This window comes from Protopterus annectens, chromosome 3.part1, assembly GCF_019279795.1.
Source record: "Protopterus annectens isolate FY-2018-M chromosome 3.part1, PAN1.0, whole genome shotgun sequence".
Lineage (NCBI taxonomy): Eukaryota > Metazoa > Chordata > Ceratodontiformes > Protopteridae > Protopterus > Protopterus annectens.
This window is the reverse complement of record NC_056732.1, coordinates 1,318,693,239-1,318,709,457: the sequence shown is the minus strand read 5'-3', so window position 1 is coordinate 1,318,709,457 and position 16,219 is coordinate 1,318,693,239. Positions and strand designations below refer to the sequence as shown.

The window sequence follows — 16,219 nt, the reverse complement described above, 5'->3', positions numbered from 1 at the left end:
TTTAATTATTAGGAATGTGTGTTTGTGCATGTATATAAAGTAAAGCTTGTTGATTCTAATTCAGATCCCTGAAGGCAAATGGCCAAGGTACCAGATCAGTGATGGCTGAATAAATAATTGGAGCTGAACTCTGTGCATTTTTTTTTTTTTTTTTTTTTTTTTTGATCAGCAATGAAAGGTTGCAATCTATGTTTTCTTTTTCCAGTTAAAAACTTTTCCTTAAGTAATTAGCATTTTAGTCTGCATTATTCAATATCCCAAATGTGTGAATAAATTGGTTTTGAACTGCATACCACTAGGTAAAGGCAAACAGAGGAATTACTCTTAGATAAAACTCTTAGGTAAAACATTTTCTTTGTATTTGGCAAAGAAAGGGAAGGATATTCAGTCAGTTATACGTGTCACAAATGCAGTAACTGTTTTTAAATGGTGTGCTCAGCAGTAAAACACCAGCTCTGCGTTACGTTCTTTGTTTTAACTACAGTATAAGTTACTGACATACTGTGTCTCTAAAGAAAGGGAAGGATATTCAGTCAGTTATACGTGTCACAAATGCAGTAACTGTTTTTAAATGGTGTGCTCAGCAGTAAAACACCAGCTCTGCGTTATGTTCTTTGTTTTAACTACAGTATAAGTTACTGACATAATGTGTCTCTAAAGAAAGGGAAGGATATTCAGTCAGTTATACGTGTCACAAATGCAGTAACTGTTTTTAAATGGTGTGCTCAGCAGTAAAACACCAGCTCTGCGTTATGTTCTTTGTTTTAACTACAGTATAAGTTACTGACATAATGTGTCTCTGCTGTACTTTTAGGCACATGCTGATGAAGACGAGGAGGAGGTAACCAGCAAAGGAGAAGAAGAGAAGGAGATTGTAAACAATCCAGCACCAGTGACTGCAGAGCGGAGACGTAGCCTGTGGTATGCGGCACACTATGCAACAGATGAAAGAAAAGTAAGGAGTATAAAACAACAGAAAAAGTTACTCCATCATTTGGAAGTACTTTGTCTTATCGTCCACAGTCTGGTGAATTATATTTAGTTATATTCTTAATGTCTTTCAAAAATTTACCGTTTTGACAGATCAAACTCCAAGCTTAGACACCAATAAAAGGGAAAAAACATATTTGTCTGAGTACTGCCTTGTTTTTGTACAATTCTTTTTATTTGAGAAGTATTGTTGGCTAATTCTGCCTAGATTATGCTTGGTTTGGAACTAGTGTTCACTGATCCATACCATGTTGCATTCTTAACAGTATCAGCACATGATAAGTATATTTTCTATATTATACTTATTTCAAGTATGTATATTATCTTTACTCTCACAACTGCAGTTTAGTAAAATATTTTCACTGGCTTCAACACTACAGTACCAGTTGTTTTACCAGGTACCATTTCCTGTACATCAGTACATCATGTATGTTATTAATTATTACTGTTCTACTATATGTACTTATCAGTCTGTGTGTGGGCAGTGCAGATTCCTCTTCTGCTATGTGTATTTATCAGTCTGTGTGCGGGTGGTGCAGATATGAATAATTATTACTCCTCTGTTATGTGTACTTATCAGTCTGTGTGTGGGCGGTGCAGATATGAGTAATTATTACTCTTCTGCTATGTGTATTTAATCAATCTGCGGACTGTTGAACCGCTGTGGCAGCCCCTAACGGGGAAAGCCGAAAGACATTGCTTTTGCTATGTGTATTTATAGTCTGTGTGCAGGTCGTGCTGATATGAGTAATTATTACTCTTCTGCTCTGTGTATTTATCAGTCTGTGTGTGATTGGTGCAGATATGAGTAATTATTACTCTTCAGCTATGTGTATTTATCAGTCTGCGTGCAGGTGGTGCAGAAATTAGTAATTATTACTCTTCTGCTCTGTGTATTTATCAGTTTAGCTGTGAGTCGTGCAGATATAGGTAATTATTACTCTTCTGCTATGTGAATTTATAAGTCTGTGTGCAAGTGGTGAAGGTATGCATAGTTATTACTCTTCTGCTATGTGTACTTATCAGTCTGCGTGTGGGTGGTGCAGATATGAGTACTAGTGTCTGTAAATAGCAGAATACTTTGGCTTGTACTTACTCAGTATTAACATGCTCTACGTTCTTTGCTTTTTTTTCAGCTTCTGTCAATGACGCAGGATGAATACCATCCGTCAGATGTTAGTATCTAAACCTGAATCATTAAGTATTTTGTCTTCCTACTGCATGTGTGAGATGCAATATGTATCAGTCATTCATGAAAGCTTGGTATGTCTGGCAGTGCATTATAGTGCTACATTTCTGCACACAGTACACTTTTCATACCGTAATATAATTTACTAGACATTCTCTATCAACTAGTCACATTAGGAAATAGAGCCAATGTACACAGCAATTTGAAACAATTGTCAGGAAGTAAAACTTCAACAAGCATGAGTGTAATAAATGCTCCCTAAAAAGTACTAGTTTTTGAAAAAAGGTACTGTTTCTAGGAACTGAGTACTTATAACCTCTAAATATTAAACAAGAAGATGCAATAACAGAAAAAGTTGAAAGATAATTTCTAAAATTATAAGAGCAGAACTGATCAGTAGTACAGCTCTTATAAGAGAGCTTCTAACTACTAGAGTCTATTATAACAAGATCTGAGGATTTACTCTTTGTATTTTATCTTTATTAGGAAAGCTATAATTATTATTATTATTATTCATTGTTGTCATCATCAAGAACAATGTTAAGCTGCACCAGTGCAGTATCGGCACATGATAAGTATATAATGATAAGTACATAATGATAAGTATATAATGATAAGTATATAATGATCAGTATATAATGATAAGTATATAATGATAAGTATATAATGATCAGTATATAATGATAAGTATATAATGATCAGTATATAATGATAAGTATATAATGATCAGTATATAATGATAAGTATATAATGATCAGTATATAATGATCAGTATATAATGATAAGTATATAATGATCAGTATATAATGATAAGTATAATAATGATCAGTATATAATGATAAGTATATAATGATCAGTATATAATGATAAGTATATAATGATCAGTATATGTACCTTTATGAAATATGTTGTGGTCTCATTTTACCACACAGCACTCAACGCTCCTTCCATTCAGTCAGACGTTTGTCACACCTTGTTGTTACATCCATTTTCAGATGGTAGTCATGGTATTTTTCTCTTGGTTCTTTACTTAGGATTGCACCTCCTTTTTTATTCCACTATGCCTCCTAGTACAAAAGGCACTTAAAAGCTGACAAAGACTCTCAACATTACTATTTCTGCTGAAAACAGATGGGTTTTCTATAGAAAATACTTTTTAAAATTATACACTTAATCCTTAATCTTTCTGCATGAGCCAAAATACGATTACAAGCAACAGCACCCCACCATGTCTATACAAATGGACTACTTGAGCAGTAATGTAACAGTGCCTTATGAATAGTCATACTTACCAGAGTGCAGTTAACTTACCTCTGTACTTGTTTGCTATGAGGTCTTTCTCTAGCCATTGCTGGCCTTGCTTGTTACCTTGTTCAGTTCTTGGAATAATCAGTGATTACTGTAAAGCAGGTCAAGGCCGCTGGAGGAGAGCTAAGGCATGCCTGACATTCAAGGTCACCATCTCCTAAATTAATCAATTATTGTACCAGGATGTTTATTATTTCAGCAATTATTAGAGCCTGTAAAATATTCAACAGTATATTCTTTACAAAACCCATTTTACAGTAATCCACACATTACTTATATCTATATTGATCCAGCCACATCTGTATACATATGGTCGTACATTCATATATCGAAAATTCACTATATTGAAAGGCAACTGTTTGACCATAGTTTGTTGATCAGCAGCCTATCAAGATCTGAAGCAAAAAAGGAAGACTTTTTTTTCCAGAGGGGCTAGTCCCACTGTGTATCCCACAACTCCTGCTAATTACATATACTAACTCTGAGATGACACTATAGTAGGGAAAGGGCAAATTCCCAGATCCCCACTGTACCTCATTCTCACACAGAAAAAAATGCACTCTGTTCCATCAGCTGATTTACAATCAACTGTACCATCTTTTTTTTCATTGAACATTTGGAACTTTGCACCAATTCTCTTTAATATACTTATATTTGGGTCTGTTTTACTTGATCAACATTTCAAAAAAAGTTGAATGCATTGCACTGATATCACAGCACATTGGGAATGGTAAATGCACCATTTTTCCTACTGTTGTACATCCTTAGAGTTGGTATATATAATTAGCAGGAGGAGTGGGGGGTGCAGGAGGGCTTGCCACCCTGCAAAAACATCTGTTTGTGCTATAGTGTTGATTTTCTACTTTTTGAAATGTCAATCACATTGTCTCAAACATGCAAAGTTCAACATTTTCAAAAGTGACTATATATATATATATATATATATATATATATATATATATATATATGTTTGTCATCCCTTTTCTTGATGGCCGAGTGATATAGTCTGCATGCAGGGTGATGATGCACCGATGATTTCCTAGTATGAAATCTCTTAAGAGCAAGGCATTCAAAGCTTACAAAGGCATAAACAAACCACATTGTCAGTGCATCCATTATAGGTTCATACAGTGGATATAAAAAGTTTACACACCCCTGTTAAAATGCCAGATTTTTATGATATAAAAATGAGACCACAATAAATCATTTCAAACTTTCACACCTTTAATGTGATCTATAACCTGCTAGGACAGCTGAACTTAATTTGGGGTTAATCAGTCTCTTTAATTAATGGTAGGTGTGTATCCAAAAATACTGAATGTTGTAATTAAATCAAAAGGTGCTTCAACAAGGTATTAGTTTAAGGGTGTGCAGACACAACAAACTATTAGTTTAAATGTGTCCACACTTATGCAACCAACATATTGTACATTTTAAATTTTTCATGTTTTTCCCCTAACAGATTTGTTTGTTTTTCAATTAAATTGTACAGGTTATAGGTCACATTAAAGGTGGGAAAAATTTTGAAATGATTTATTGTGGTCTCATTTTATTATATCACAAAAACCTGGCATTTTAACAGGGGCGTGTACACTTTTTATATGCACTGTACATAAGTATTGGCTAAATGCCCTTGATGGTCATTTTAAGCCTGGACAATTTCCCTTTTGCTCAAATTAAGCTGTCCTATTCGGTTAGAATTTGGCCTTAACCATCCTGTGGTCAATAATTATTTATTGCTCATAATGAAAATATCTGGGATCTTACCATAGATGATTTGCAGGGACCCATGCATGTGGCAAAGCATGTATGGCACCCTCTGTCCTTTAGTAGTACAGAGGGTAGTGCTGGAGGATAACACAATGCCAGATACAGGTCACCTTTTAGCAGTCTGTAGGATATCAAGTATAGTAATAGAGCTTGGGGGCAGTCCTTGTAGGAAATGTTTTTTAGGTGTTGTATCCTTTTAGTAAGCTATCGCTGTGGGTATTCCAGTTGTTGCATATGTTTGGACGCATGCATGCCAAAGGGGCATTATATTCAATTATTAGCCTAATATATTATAATATTTATAGTACAGTAAATTATTCGTTTTTTTCAAACAACTTGGAAACTTTCTAGTTAGGAAGGAAAAGTTTAACTAAATCTGATGACATAGGATGAAAGTGAAGCAGCATTAGGTAGATAACACACAGCAAGTATTAAAATACTGAGGCTTTACAAGCCTACAAGTTCTCTAGTATTTAACTTTTAGCAGTCCTGCTTTCAGTTCACTCACTAATGGTCTTATTGAGGGGCTTTATGATGCTTTCCTAGTTTAAAAGAACCAACAGAGTAAAACTCTGTGAATGTCAAAAATAAATAAAAAATTTTAGGCATCGCAGGCAACTTATTAGCTCACTAATTAAGATGTTGACATCACACCTGTAGGCTTTGCACTGCCCAGAGTTGATAGAACTTTCTCTCTGTACTATTATGAGTACCCCCAAGAGCCATTTCTCCCATAACTTACCTAACATCTTGATCATATCAGCTGTAAACTAATCTTTGCCTGCTTCTTTCCCTGGCTTTATTTTCTGTAGTGCTGTTATTATTTATTTGAGAATGTGTTCTTCTTTCATCATAGGCTATGTCTGGAGTAGTACAGCTTCTGTGCGATTTTTTTCATTCAGAAGCTGTTGTATGTATTCCTTCCATCTGTCATTGATACCCTGTGAACTGGTGAGAAAGATTTTTGCGGACATCACTTATGAAAGGTGTCTAGGCGCGGTGGTGGTGCTGCAGTAGCGTTGTCGCCTCACAGTAAAGATGCTGTCCGGTTTGATTCTCAGCTAGAGCATCTTCTCCGTGGAGACATGTGTGAATGGGCATACCTTCGTTGAAGGTTGTGAGTCAGGGCTGGTAACTCTGCATGTAAAAATCAACTACCAATCATTAGTGGACCAGAGTTCCGCTGTGGCGACCCCTAACCGGGAAAAAGCCAAAAGACTCAACAACAACAACAACAACTTATGAAAGGTGTCTAATGACTATCTTCTTTATTTTTCTCTTTCTTTACTTTACAATCCGATCTTCTTTGTGCCAATTAATGATTCACTTTCCAAAAGCTGATCGAGTTCCTCTGATGGCTTATTCTTGGAATACATTCAATATCCCAAAGTATGCATTTGTCAAAATGGCAATTGCCAAAGGAATAACACCAAAGGATGTAGATATCAAAAGTGCAAGACATCAAAACACAAAATGCCAAAATAATGTAAACCCAGGCAGATCGTACTATGCTATGTATACAGCATTCACTAAAGACAGAAAACAGTACCACATTAAATTGTGCGCACCCATGTAAAAAACAGAAGTATCAGTAATGTGTCCACATGGTTCATGAGCAGCAAAGGAAGTGAAGTACTGCAAAAGAAGCAGTCAAACAGCAGAATACAATTTGTGCACTTCTAAGAATGTACTCACACATTAAAGATGACATTCATTGACTTTAGCACTGACAAGAAGGCAAGGACATATCCAGAATGCATTGCATAATGTATAGGTAACACATATTAGTTCCAGCTCCACTATGTATGCTGTACACCTTCTAAACATTTGGCAGTAAGGTGGCACACAGCAGATATGGCAGCAGGCCAGAAAGGATAGGTGATATGTATGGCACAGAGCAGTCGCAGAAGGGATGGCCAGCATTAATAATTTATAGTTATATTTACCACTGCAGTAAAATGACTTCTGAGTATAAGTACTGGGCATGTAGGCTGAAATGTAAGGAGAAATGTAAGGCCAGAATTATCAGTGTAATGGGCCTATGGGAGGAACAGCTGGTAAGGAAGAAGCACACCACCATCTACTCAATGCAGCAGAGGTGGAGAGTTATACAACACATGCAGATCTGAGACTTAGAGCATATGTGCAGAAGTAAACAGCATGTGCAGATCTGAGAGTTATAGCATCTTTATCAGGGGATACTCCCTGCATGTAGTGGTCGATATTATGTTGTCCACATCGTTGGAGACTAACACAGTAATGCCATCCTGAAGCGCTATGATGCAGACTGTAAACAGAATAAGGAAACATAATATATACAGGGATGCAGTACAGAAGTTAACTCTTTCAACAATAGATGCTGAGCAGTTCCCTCTGAAGCATGGTCACTTCATGCAGACAAGGCTGCATGACTGTGGTACATCCATGGTAGGGGTAGTACTGTTCATGGAGCAGAATTTCATTGACCTAAGTTTCATTACAATATGGCTAATGAATGGTACATTTCTTTTCAAGGTAAAGTGTGCCAGCAACTGTACAGCATTCCTGAATTTGTAAAATGTGGAACATTCAGTAAGTGCGTTCCCCTACCGTGTTGTTTTATGCTGAGGAAATCAATGAGATCCTACCAATTTTATATGGTTGGGAATATACAAGATGCCAAGTTTCCTGGGTTTAATGTCATCTGTGAAGCATGTCATGTCACATTTTGAGATAGTGGCTATTAAAAGTATAGAGAAAAACATCAGTGGCGCAACTAGTAAGAGATGCCTGATTTATTTCGAGCTGAACATCTGGCGTGAGGCACAACAGCTGGGTCTTGCCATATTATAAAGACAAAGCACACATTTTTAACTATGCATTAGTTGTCTTAGTTTTCCTGTATGAAAACAAGGTTTATGCATCATTCACAGAACTCAGTCAGCAGTTTCCACCTAAGGGTGCTGAACCACTGAGATCTTTCAGGAGGTAGTATCTGCTTGGGAATCCACACAAATATGTAATTACAGCAACCATGAAGTCAAGAATTCCATCTCTATTCTCTATAAAATTTTGGGTACTTTTTCTTTAATGGGGCAACAGTCGTGCCGTGAAATATAGACGGAGAAGTAAGGGAAATGTTAGTGAAATTACATGCTGACTTTTCCGTCTATATTTCATGACAAGACTGATGTACTTCAAGTATGCATCTGCAGTCATAACAAATGGGTTGTCCTGTCGTCAGGCAGCCCTTCGGTCGGCCGGATTCCAAAGTCTGGGTCCGGTTTCGGCTGATGTCGCACTTCACCCGACGTCATCTCTGCTGGTCTTCGGGTATAAAGGCATCAGCCGACGCCATTTTCCTCAGTCTTTCTTGCCGCGTGGCGCCCGAAGCAGAAGGTGTTCGCAAGTGCCGGTCGGTCAGATCCAGAGATTACTACTACCGAATACTACTTCGAAGACTTCTAAAAAGCTAAGTACCCGTTGGGCACTCTTTCTTGCCTCAGCCGATGTCACAAAAAGTAAATAACTGTTTAACTTGTGGGAAACAAATACCTCATAAAGATTTCCACTCTTACTGCCTACCTTGTTTAGGCCCAGACCACGGCGTAGCAGCCTGTTTAGCCTGTGCTTCCTTCAACCGACGAACGCTTAGGCGTCGGTCGGAGTTTGCTGAACAGTTTTTCGGCTCAGATTTTGCGTACATTATGCCGTCGGATCCTCCGACTACCCAAATTGTTAAAAAGCAAAGAAAAAGACCGACACTCGCGGTCAGCGGTTTCGGCCGAAACCACGGTTAAGCAAGCCGCGAGTGTCTCGGTTTCGGCCGAAACCGAGAAAACGGGTCAATCTTCAGCCGAATCCATGACTACTACTGAGGCTCCTGCTACCTTAGTTGAATTGGCCTCTGAGGTTTTGCCTACTACTGTGGTTCCTAGTGAATTATCAGACACCATCCCTTTGGATGTCTCTACCCCAGCACGTGGTGCTGCTAGGCCTCCTGCAGCCATGTCTATAAAGGCCTTTGCCAGGGCTAAAGCAGCCAAAACTGTTAAATCAGTGCCTGTTAAGACCCCCTCACATAGGCCCGCTTCTAGTTCACAAATGCTTACTCTGGCAGAGAATTTAATCTCCTTAATTAGGGGATCCCAATCTCACCCAGACAGGGCCTCTCAGCCTCCAGAAAAGAGACCTAGGGCAGAGCCCCCCCAGCCAGAGTCCTCTGATGATTCTTCGGATGACTCAGATACTACAGATCAGCCAGAGGCTCCTTTTTCTACTTATGAAGATTCCGATGCTGAAGAATCCATTCCATCTGCCTCTCCACCAGAGGAATTTTCCTTTGGGGAAACCTTACATGCCATGAGAGAACAATTCCAATGGCAGGGACAAGATTTCTCAGATTCAAGAAAAAGGCTTAGGACCTTTCTGCACTTACCACAACATAGGCCCTTAGCTATACCTCCAGTTCTGCCTGTTGTGGATGATGCATTTAATGATGTTTGCACTGCTCCTGATACTTTACCTCCAGCCCCTGCCAAACCAGATAGATTTTACAGGGTGCCAGACACTCATCACCACCTATACAAGGCCCCACTTGCAGATCCTGAGACTATATCCCAGGGGCCTAAGGCAGTAGACCCGACCTCAGCAAAAAACCCTCTCCCTTCTGAAAGGGAATCCAGGTCCTTAGAGATGGGGGAAAAAAGTTTACACCTCTGCTACTCTCTCAGCTAGAGCTTTAAACTGTCAGTTTCACATGATCCAATACCAAGAGTTTATGCTTGATCAGTTAACCAAGAAGCTGTCCTCTGATGACTCCTTAGATAAGAAATATGTTTTAGAAATGGTGAATAACATTCAGCAGGTTAGTAACCATTCTTTAAAATGTGGCTATGATGCACTGGAGGCTTCATTTAGATCAGCCATGACTGGCACAGTGATAAGAAGGCATGCATGGTTAAAGGAACAGGTTTTGCCGGATCATGTTAAAGCAAAGCTGTTAGATGCTCCTATGGATAAGGCCAGTCTATTTGGTACACCTGCTCAGCAAGTAATGAAGAAAATGGAAGAGAAGGCAAAATCTGTACAAACAGTTAAGGATTTCTTACAGGTTCAGCCCCAAGGTTTAGCAGGAACTGGCCTGCCAAAATTGGTCCTTTCCAGACTCCTCAAAATCTCAAAGAGGCAGGAATAGACGCTCTAGAGGCAGAAATCAATCCAGAGGAGGTGCCTATAGAGGGCGCCAGTGGCAAGGCAATAACCAGAGAGGCACAGACACAACCACTGCCACTGCAACAGGACAATCACAGTGACTTGACTCTGACACCGCCTACCAGGGAGCAAATAGCAGCACCTTTAGGCGGAAAGTTAGCCTTATTTTCGAAAAATTGGCACTATATCACAAAAGACAAGTGGATTTTGCAAACCATAGACCAAGGCTACAGGTTCCACTTCCACACCTTACCAGTAAAAAGAGGAATGCCAAACCTACCTCCAAATCAAAAACAGAAGCTCTAAGGCAGATAGCTCAATTAACAAAGATGAGAGCTGTGGAAAGAGTACCAATAACACAACAGGGCAAAGGATTCTACTCCAGACTCTTCCTAGTACCAAGAAAAGAGAAAAGTTGGAGACCTATTCTCGACCTGTCCGTCTTAAACACATACATCATTGTACCAAAATTCAAAATGCTGACCCTACAGCAACTTCTTCCCATGCTGGGCAAGGAGTGTTGGCTGGTAACTCTAGATCTCAAGGAGGCATACCTGCACGTCCCCATACGACCAAATTGCAGAAGATACCTCAGATTTCTTGCAGGATCAGAGCATTATCAATTCTCAGCATTGCCCTTTGGCTTATCTACTGCGCCCAGAGTATTCACAAAATGCCTGGCATCAGTAATCGCTCATTGCAGGCTACAGGGAATCCAAATTTATCCATACCTGGACGACTGCCTGTTACAAGCGGACAACAAAAGCAAGCTGACAACAGATTTACAAAGAGTCATTTGCTTACTACAAGCCCTGGGATACACAGTCAATTTAAAAAAGTCAAGACTGATAACAAGCTAGACAAGAACATTCTTGGGTGCGGAATTGGACACAGTAAAACAAATGGCATTCCTAACTGCAGAAAAACAAGCACAACTCCCTCTTTACTTCTTGGCATTAACAAAGCAGCACAAACTAACTGCAAGAAAAGTACTGCAGGCCTTGGGCTTCATGGCATCATGCATAATCCTGGTCCCCCATGCCAGACTGCATATGAGAAAACTACAGTGGTACCTAAAGAATTTATGGTCTCAACACAGGCACAGCTTAGAAACCGAAATCCCACTAATCCCATGCCTGAAACAAGAGTTCCTATGGTGGGCTCAAGCATGCCAGTCAAACCCAGGCTTGCCCCTTTCACAACTTTCAAGCAAACCAAACCATCACAACGGACGCCTCAGACCTAGGCTGGGGGGCGCACATGTTGGACAAGTGCATACAAGGATTGTGGACTCCAGACCAGCTGCACCTGCACATAAACCAAAAAGAAATGCTGGCAGTAAAACTAGCAATCCAGAAATTCAAAGCATTCCTCAAAGAAGGCCATTTACTGATAAGGACAGACAACACCACAGTCATGTGGTACATCAACAAACAGGGAGGCACTCATTCATACCCCCTATGCAGAATGACTCTGGACCTTTGGAATATGGCTCTGAGCTACAACATCCAGTTACAGGCAGTATTTGTGCCGGGAAAAGAAAACACCCTAGCAGACATGTTAAGCAGAACCACCTCGGATGCTCACGAATGGATGCTACACCCGGACATCTTCAAGGCCATCACAAAGAAATGGGGAATTCCACAAATAGACCTATTCGCATCCCCAGTCAATCGCCAGCTCAAAAAATTCTGCACAAGGACATGCCACCCACTAGCATGGAAGGTGGACTCTCTATCCTTCAGTTGGAAAGGCCTGACAGCATATGCATTTCCACCTCTTCCTTTGATGCACAAGGTACTACTGAAAATCAAAGAGGAACGTCCAAGGATAATCCTGATAGCTCCGAATTGGCCAAGACAACACTGGTATCCTTTGCTGAGGAGCATGTCTCAGGGGAGAATGTGGCCAATACCCCTGATGCCTTTGATGTTAACTCAGAACAACTACAACATCATGCACCCAAACCTAAAAACCTTGCAAATGACTGCCTGGAGCATCACATAACAGCAACTAACCCAGACTTATCCCAAAGGGTTAAAGACATTATCCGTGAAGCCCGCAGACCTTCAACAAGAAAGAACTATGCAGGAAAATGGAAAAGGTTTGTCATTTGGAGTACTGAAAGAGGAAAAGATGTCTCGAACATAGATATTGCTAACATCCTGGAGTACTTGGCAGAGCTTCTACATACGGGCCTGTCCTATTCCTCTATCAAGATACATGCATCAGCTATTTCCGCAGAATACAGCTTTGATCCACCTGTCTTTTCGCATCCTCTACTCAGGCAATTCCTCAGAGGGATCAAGAATGTAAAACCTCCTAGGAAACCACCATTACCAGCATGGGACTTGAACATTGTGCTAGAAAAATTGACACTCCCTCCATTTGAACCAGCAGCAACAGCAGATCTTCAACACCTATCATGGAAAACTGCTTTCCTACTGGCAATTACTTCAGCAAGGAGGGTTTCGAACTACAGGCCTTAATGGCAGTACAACCCTTCCTAATCTTCCATCAAGATAGAGTGTCCATGAGAACTAATCCTACATTTATGCCTAAGGTGGTATCCAGAGTGTCTTTAAACCAGGCAATCCACCTACCTGCCTTCTTTCCCAATCCACAGAACAGGGGGGAAAGGCTGCTGCATACCTTGGATGTACATAGACAGTTACGCTACTACCTGGACAGAACCAAAAGTAACAGAAAAACTGACCAGCTTTTAGTAGCCTATGCAACAGGAAGGGAAGGAAAAGCAAATTTCCAAACAGACAATCTCCAAATGGATAGGAAATTGTATAAGATTCTGTTACTCCCACCATGGAAAACCAGTTCCACAGAACATAAGACCTCATTCTACAAGGGCTACAGCCACTACCACAGCTTTCTTACGAGGAGTGGCAACCAAGGACATTATTGAGGTGGCTACTTGGACCTCCGTGCATATATTTGCCAAGCATTATAATTTACCTCTATACTCTAGATCCCGAGCAGGGTTTGCCACTGCTGTATTGCAAGGGATCCTAACTACACCATAATTATTCTTCCTCCTCCCCTAGTTTGGCTATGGTATTCTACCCATTTGTTATGACTGCAGATGCATCCTTGAAGGGCATAGTACAGTTTTGTACCTACCATAAATGTAGATGTCCGAACAGGATAGCATCTGCAGTCAGGATTACCCACCCTCCTTCCCCTCTGTGGTACTCCTAGGGTATTTACCCTCCTAATAGCTAGCTGGGGGGGAGTCTCTTATGGTGTATTTGGTTGCATATATGTACATACATGCTTATTTTTTGTGTTTGCCTTCTACTATTTTGGAAACATTGGCATTTATCCAAAATTTTGCTTTCCTAGAGGGCAACTGGCATCTGGGGCAAGAAACACTGAGGAAAATGGCGTCGGCTGATGCCTTTATACCCGAAGACCAGCAGAGATGACGTCGGGTGAAGTGCGACATCAGCCGAAGCCGGACCCAGACTTTGGAATCCGGCCGACCGAAGGGCTGCCTGACGACAGGACAACCCATTTGTTATGACTGCAGATGCTATCCTGTCCGGACATCTACATTTATGGTAGGTACAAAACTGTACTTTGCCCTGTTAATGAAAAAGGGTACTTTTACTTTTCCGTTAACAGTGCAAACTTGCTCAGCCAGAGCCCCTTGGTATCAGTCTTCACCTCAGAGAAGTAAAAGCCAAACTGGAAAGGTGTCATTACAGAATCCTGGGGAAATCCACTGGTGACTGGTCTCTTTGCGGAGGTAATTTCCCCTATTTAGATTGTGGTGCTGAAAATTTAGTTTGCCGAGGGGGGTTACAGCAGCATCTAAAAGACATGTTTCACTTTTCTAAGGTGTATAAACAAATTAAATAATAGAATTACCAGCTTGACTTTAACTTTGTATATCGCCATTTGTTACCTTGCACCTGTCAAGATTTTTACAGAATTTCCAGATTTTTAAGTCATATTTTTGGTGTTCTCCTTAACAAAATGTGTGTTTTTTGGCAGATCCTTTGGGATGTAATTAAATAATGACAAACATTTGAATTTCGGACGCCCATCCTTTAGAAAATATATGTTACATCAAAACCTGTTTTTCTATGTATTTTCTTAGTTTATATGAGGTAGCAAGCAATTAAAATCTGTCCTGTTACTTTGACTTTGTCCTGACTTCTTGCACTGAGGTTGATAATTAAGTCCACTAGGTTCCATTTGTTACATATGTACCAAATTGCAAACTACCTCCAGTATATCGACTCCCCATGCATCCCCTACATAGTGCAATGTACCATAAAGTGAAATTACATGCTGACTTTTCCATCTATATTTTGTGGCAGGACTGTTGGCCCATTAACGGAAAAGTACCAGATTTTGGAACTGCAGTGCACTAAATGAGCTATGTTTACCTTGCACACAAAATAGTGAGGAGATGTGTCATACATGGATACACTGGCTGGTAGGCGTATTTTTGATCTTAGATCTGTCGTATGTATTCTAGTCAGAGAACATAACTGTGTTGAGCTGCGCTTCAGGTCGTCCAGTTCTGTGGTGGTTTTCCAATATTTTTATTTAATTTTTCATAACTTTTTGCATTCAACAGATAAACGTGTAGACAACATTGACTAATCATACAAAAAGAAAAAAAGGAAAAAATCAGATGTAAACATCAGAATAACAATAACGTCAACTGTATGCAAGATGATGAATGTCTGTTACGCTTTCCAGTCAAAAATGTATATAAAATACAGTTGTAAATCTTTTCCCAGTGCTGTTTATAATAAGATTGTTTCTTAGAATTAGCTGCTAATACTTTCTGTGCTAATAAATACTTTACTGCCATATGCTTAAAACCATCCCATGTTATTTTTGTTCTGTCAAGCCAGTTTTGAGTGATACAGAGTTTAATCAATGAGATAATGGTAATTAGTACATGTAAATCAAATTGTGTTAAACCAGGAGAGGATATATGTTGTAACACTGTTGGGGGGGGGGGGGGGGGTACATGCTGTAACACTGCTGTGATGGTTTTGCCAGCTAGACCCAACCTCAGGAAGAGACATGACAGGTTTTGTTATCTGACAGACAATAGGGATGCATATGGCATTCAGGAGATTCTGAGAGCCATTACTGTACTGTTTAAAATGTAAAATGCTATAACAGATGTATCACAGGTGATGGGTTGTGAGACAAAATAGATTTACATGTTTGTTTGTAATATCTTTCTACTAACGTTTCCCCTTTTCCCTTGTCAGATTCAGATCAGTTTATGCCTAGAATAATGCCTTTGCTCATGCATTTTAGCAGGTTCTTGTTCTGTACATTTTAGCTGGTTTGAGATGGGTTTTCAGATGACACTGCTGGTTTGTGTTCTTTTCTTTTAGGTGGTGGAAGCTCACCAGCCTGCTGTTGCGACACCCATTTCCCATTTTGGCATTTTGTGATTTGCTGTTGTGTGACTTTGCAAATTGTAGATATTGACAGTTTTTTTTTTCCGCAGTAACATGCATTGGGATAATGTATTTTCAGGATATTGAATGTATTCCCTTATTCTTTGCTATTGCAGCTGCTCTCTTAGCCTCTTTGTTAGTCAACCAGTATTTCTTATTGGCTGGTGAATGTTTTCTATCTCCCACTTTTTCCTTGCACTCCTTCCCTCTTTTGATGACTTCAGGACTTCTGCATTCCCTGACTGGCTTATTTCCATACGTAGCACAAGTGCATATCTATTCTGCAGCCCTCACACATGCTGTTGTGAGTCACTGCCGT

The 16,219-nt window shown here is 39.8% G+C and overlaps 1 protein-coding gene across 1 annotated transcript in view; it reads left to right on the top strand.

The window, feature by feature from the left end:
* PIEZO2 (piezo type mechanosensitive ion channel component 2) overlaps positions 1–16,219 on the top strand; it is a gene marked incomplete in the record, with an annotated part of 2,710,318 nt that overhangs the window by 1,605,033 nt on the left and 1,089,066 nt on the right. The window contains 2 exon segments of the mRNA XM_044067359.1: positions 815–955; positions 2,127–2,165. Coding sequence (XP_043923294.1) covers positions 815–955; positions 2,127–2,165 — 180 coding nt within the window.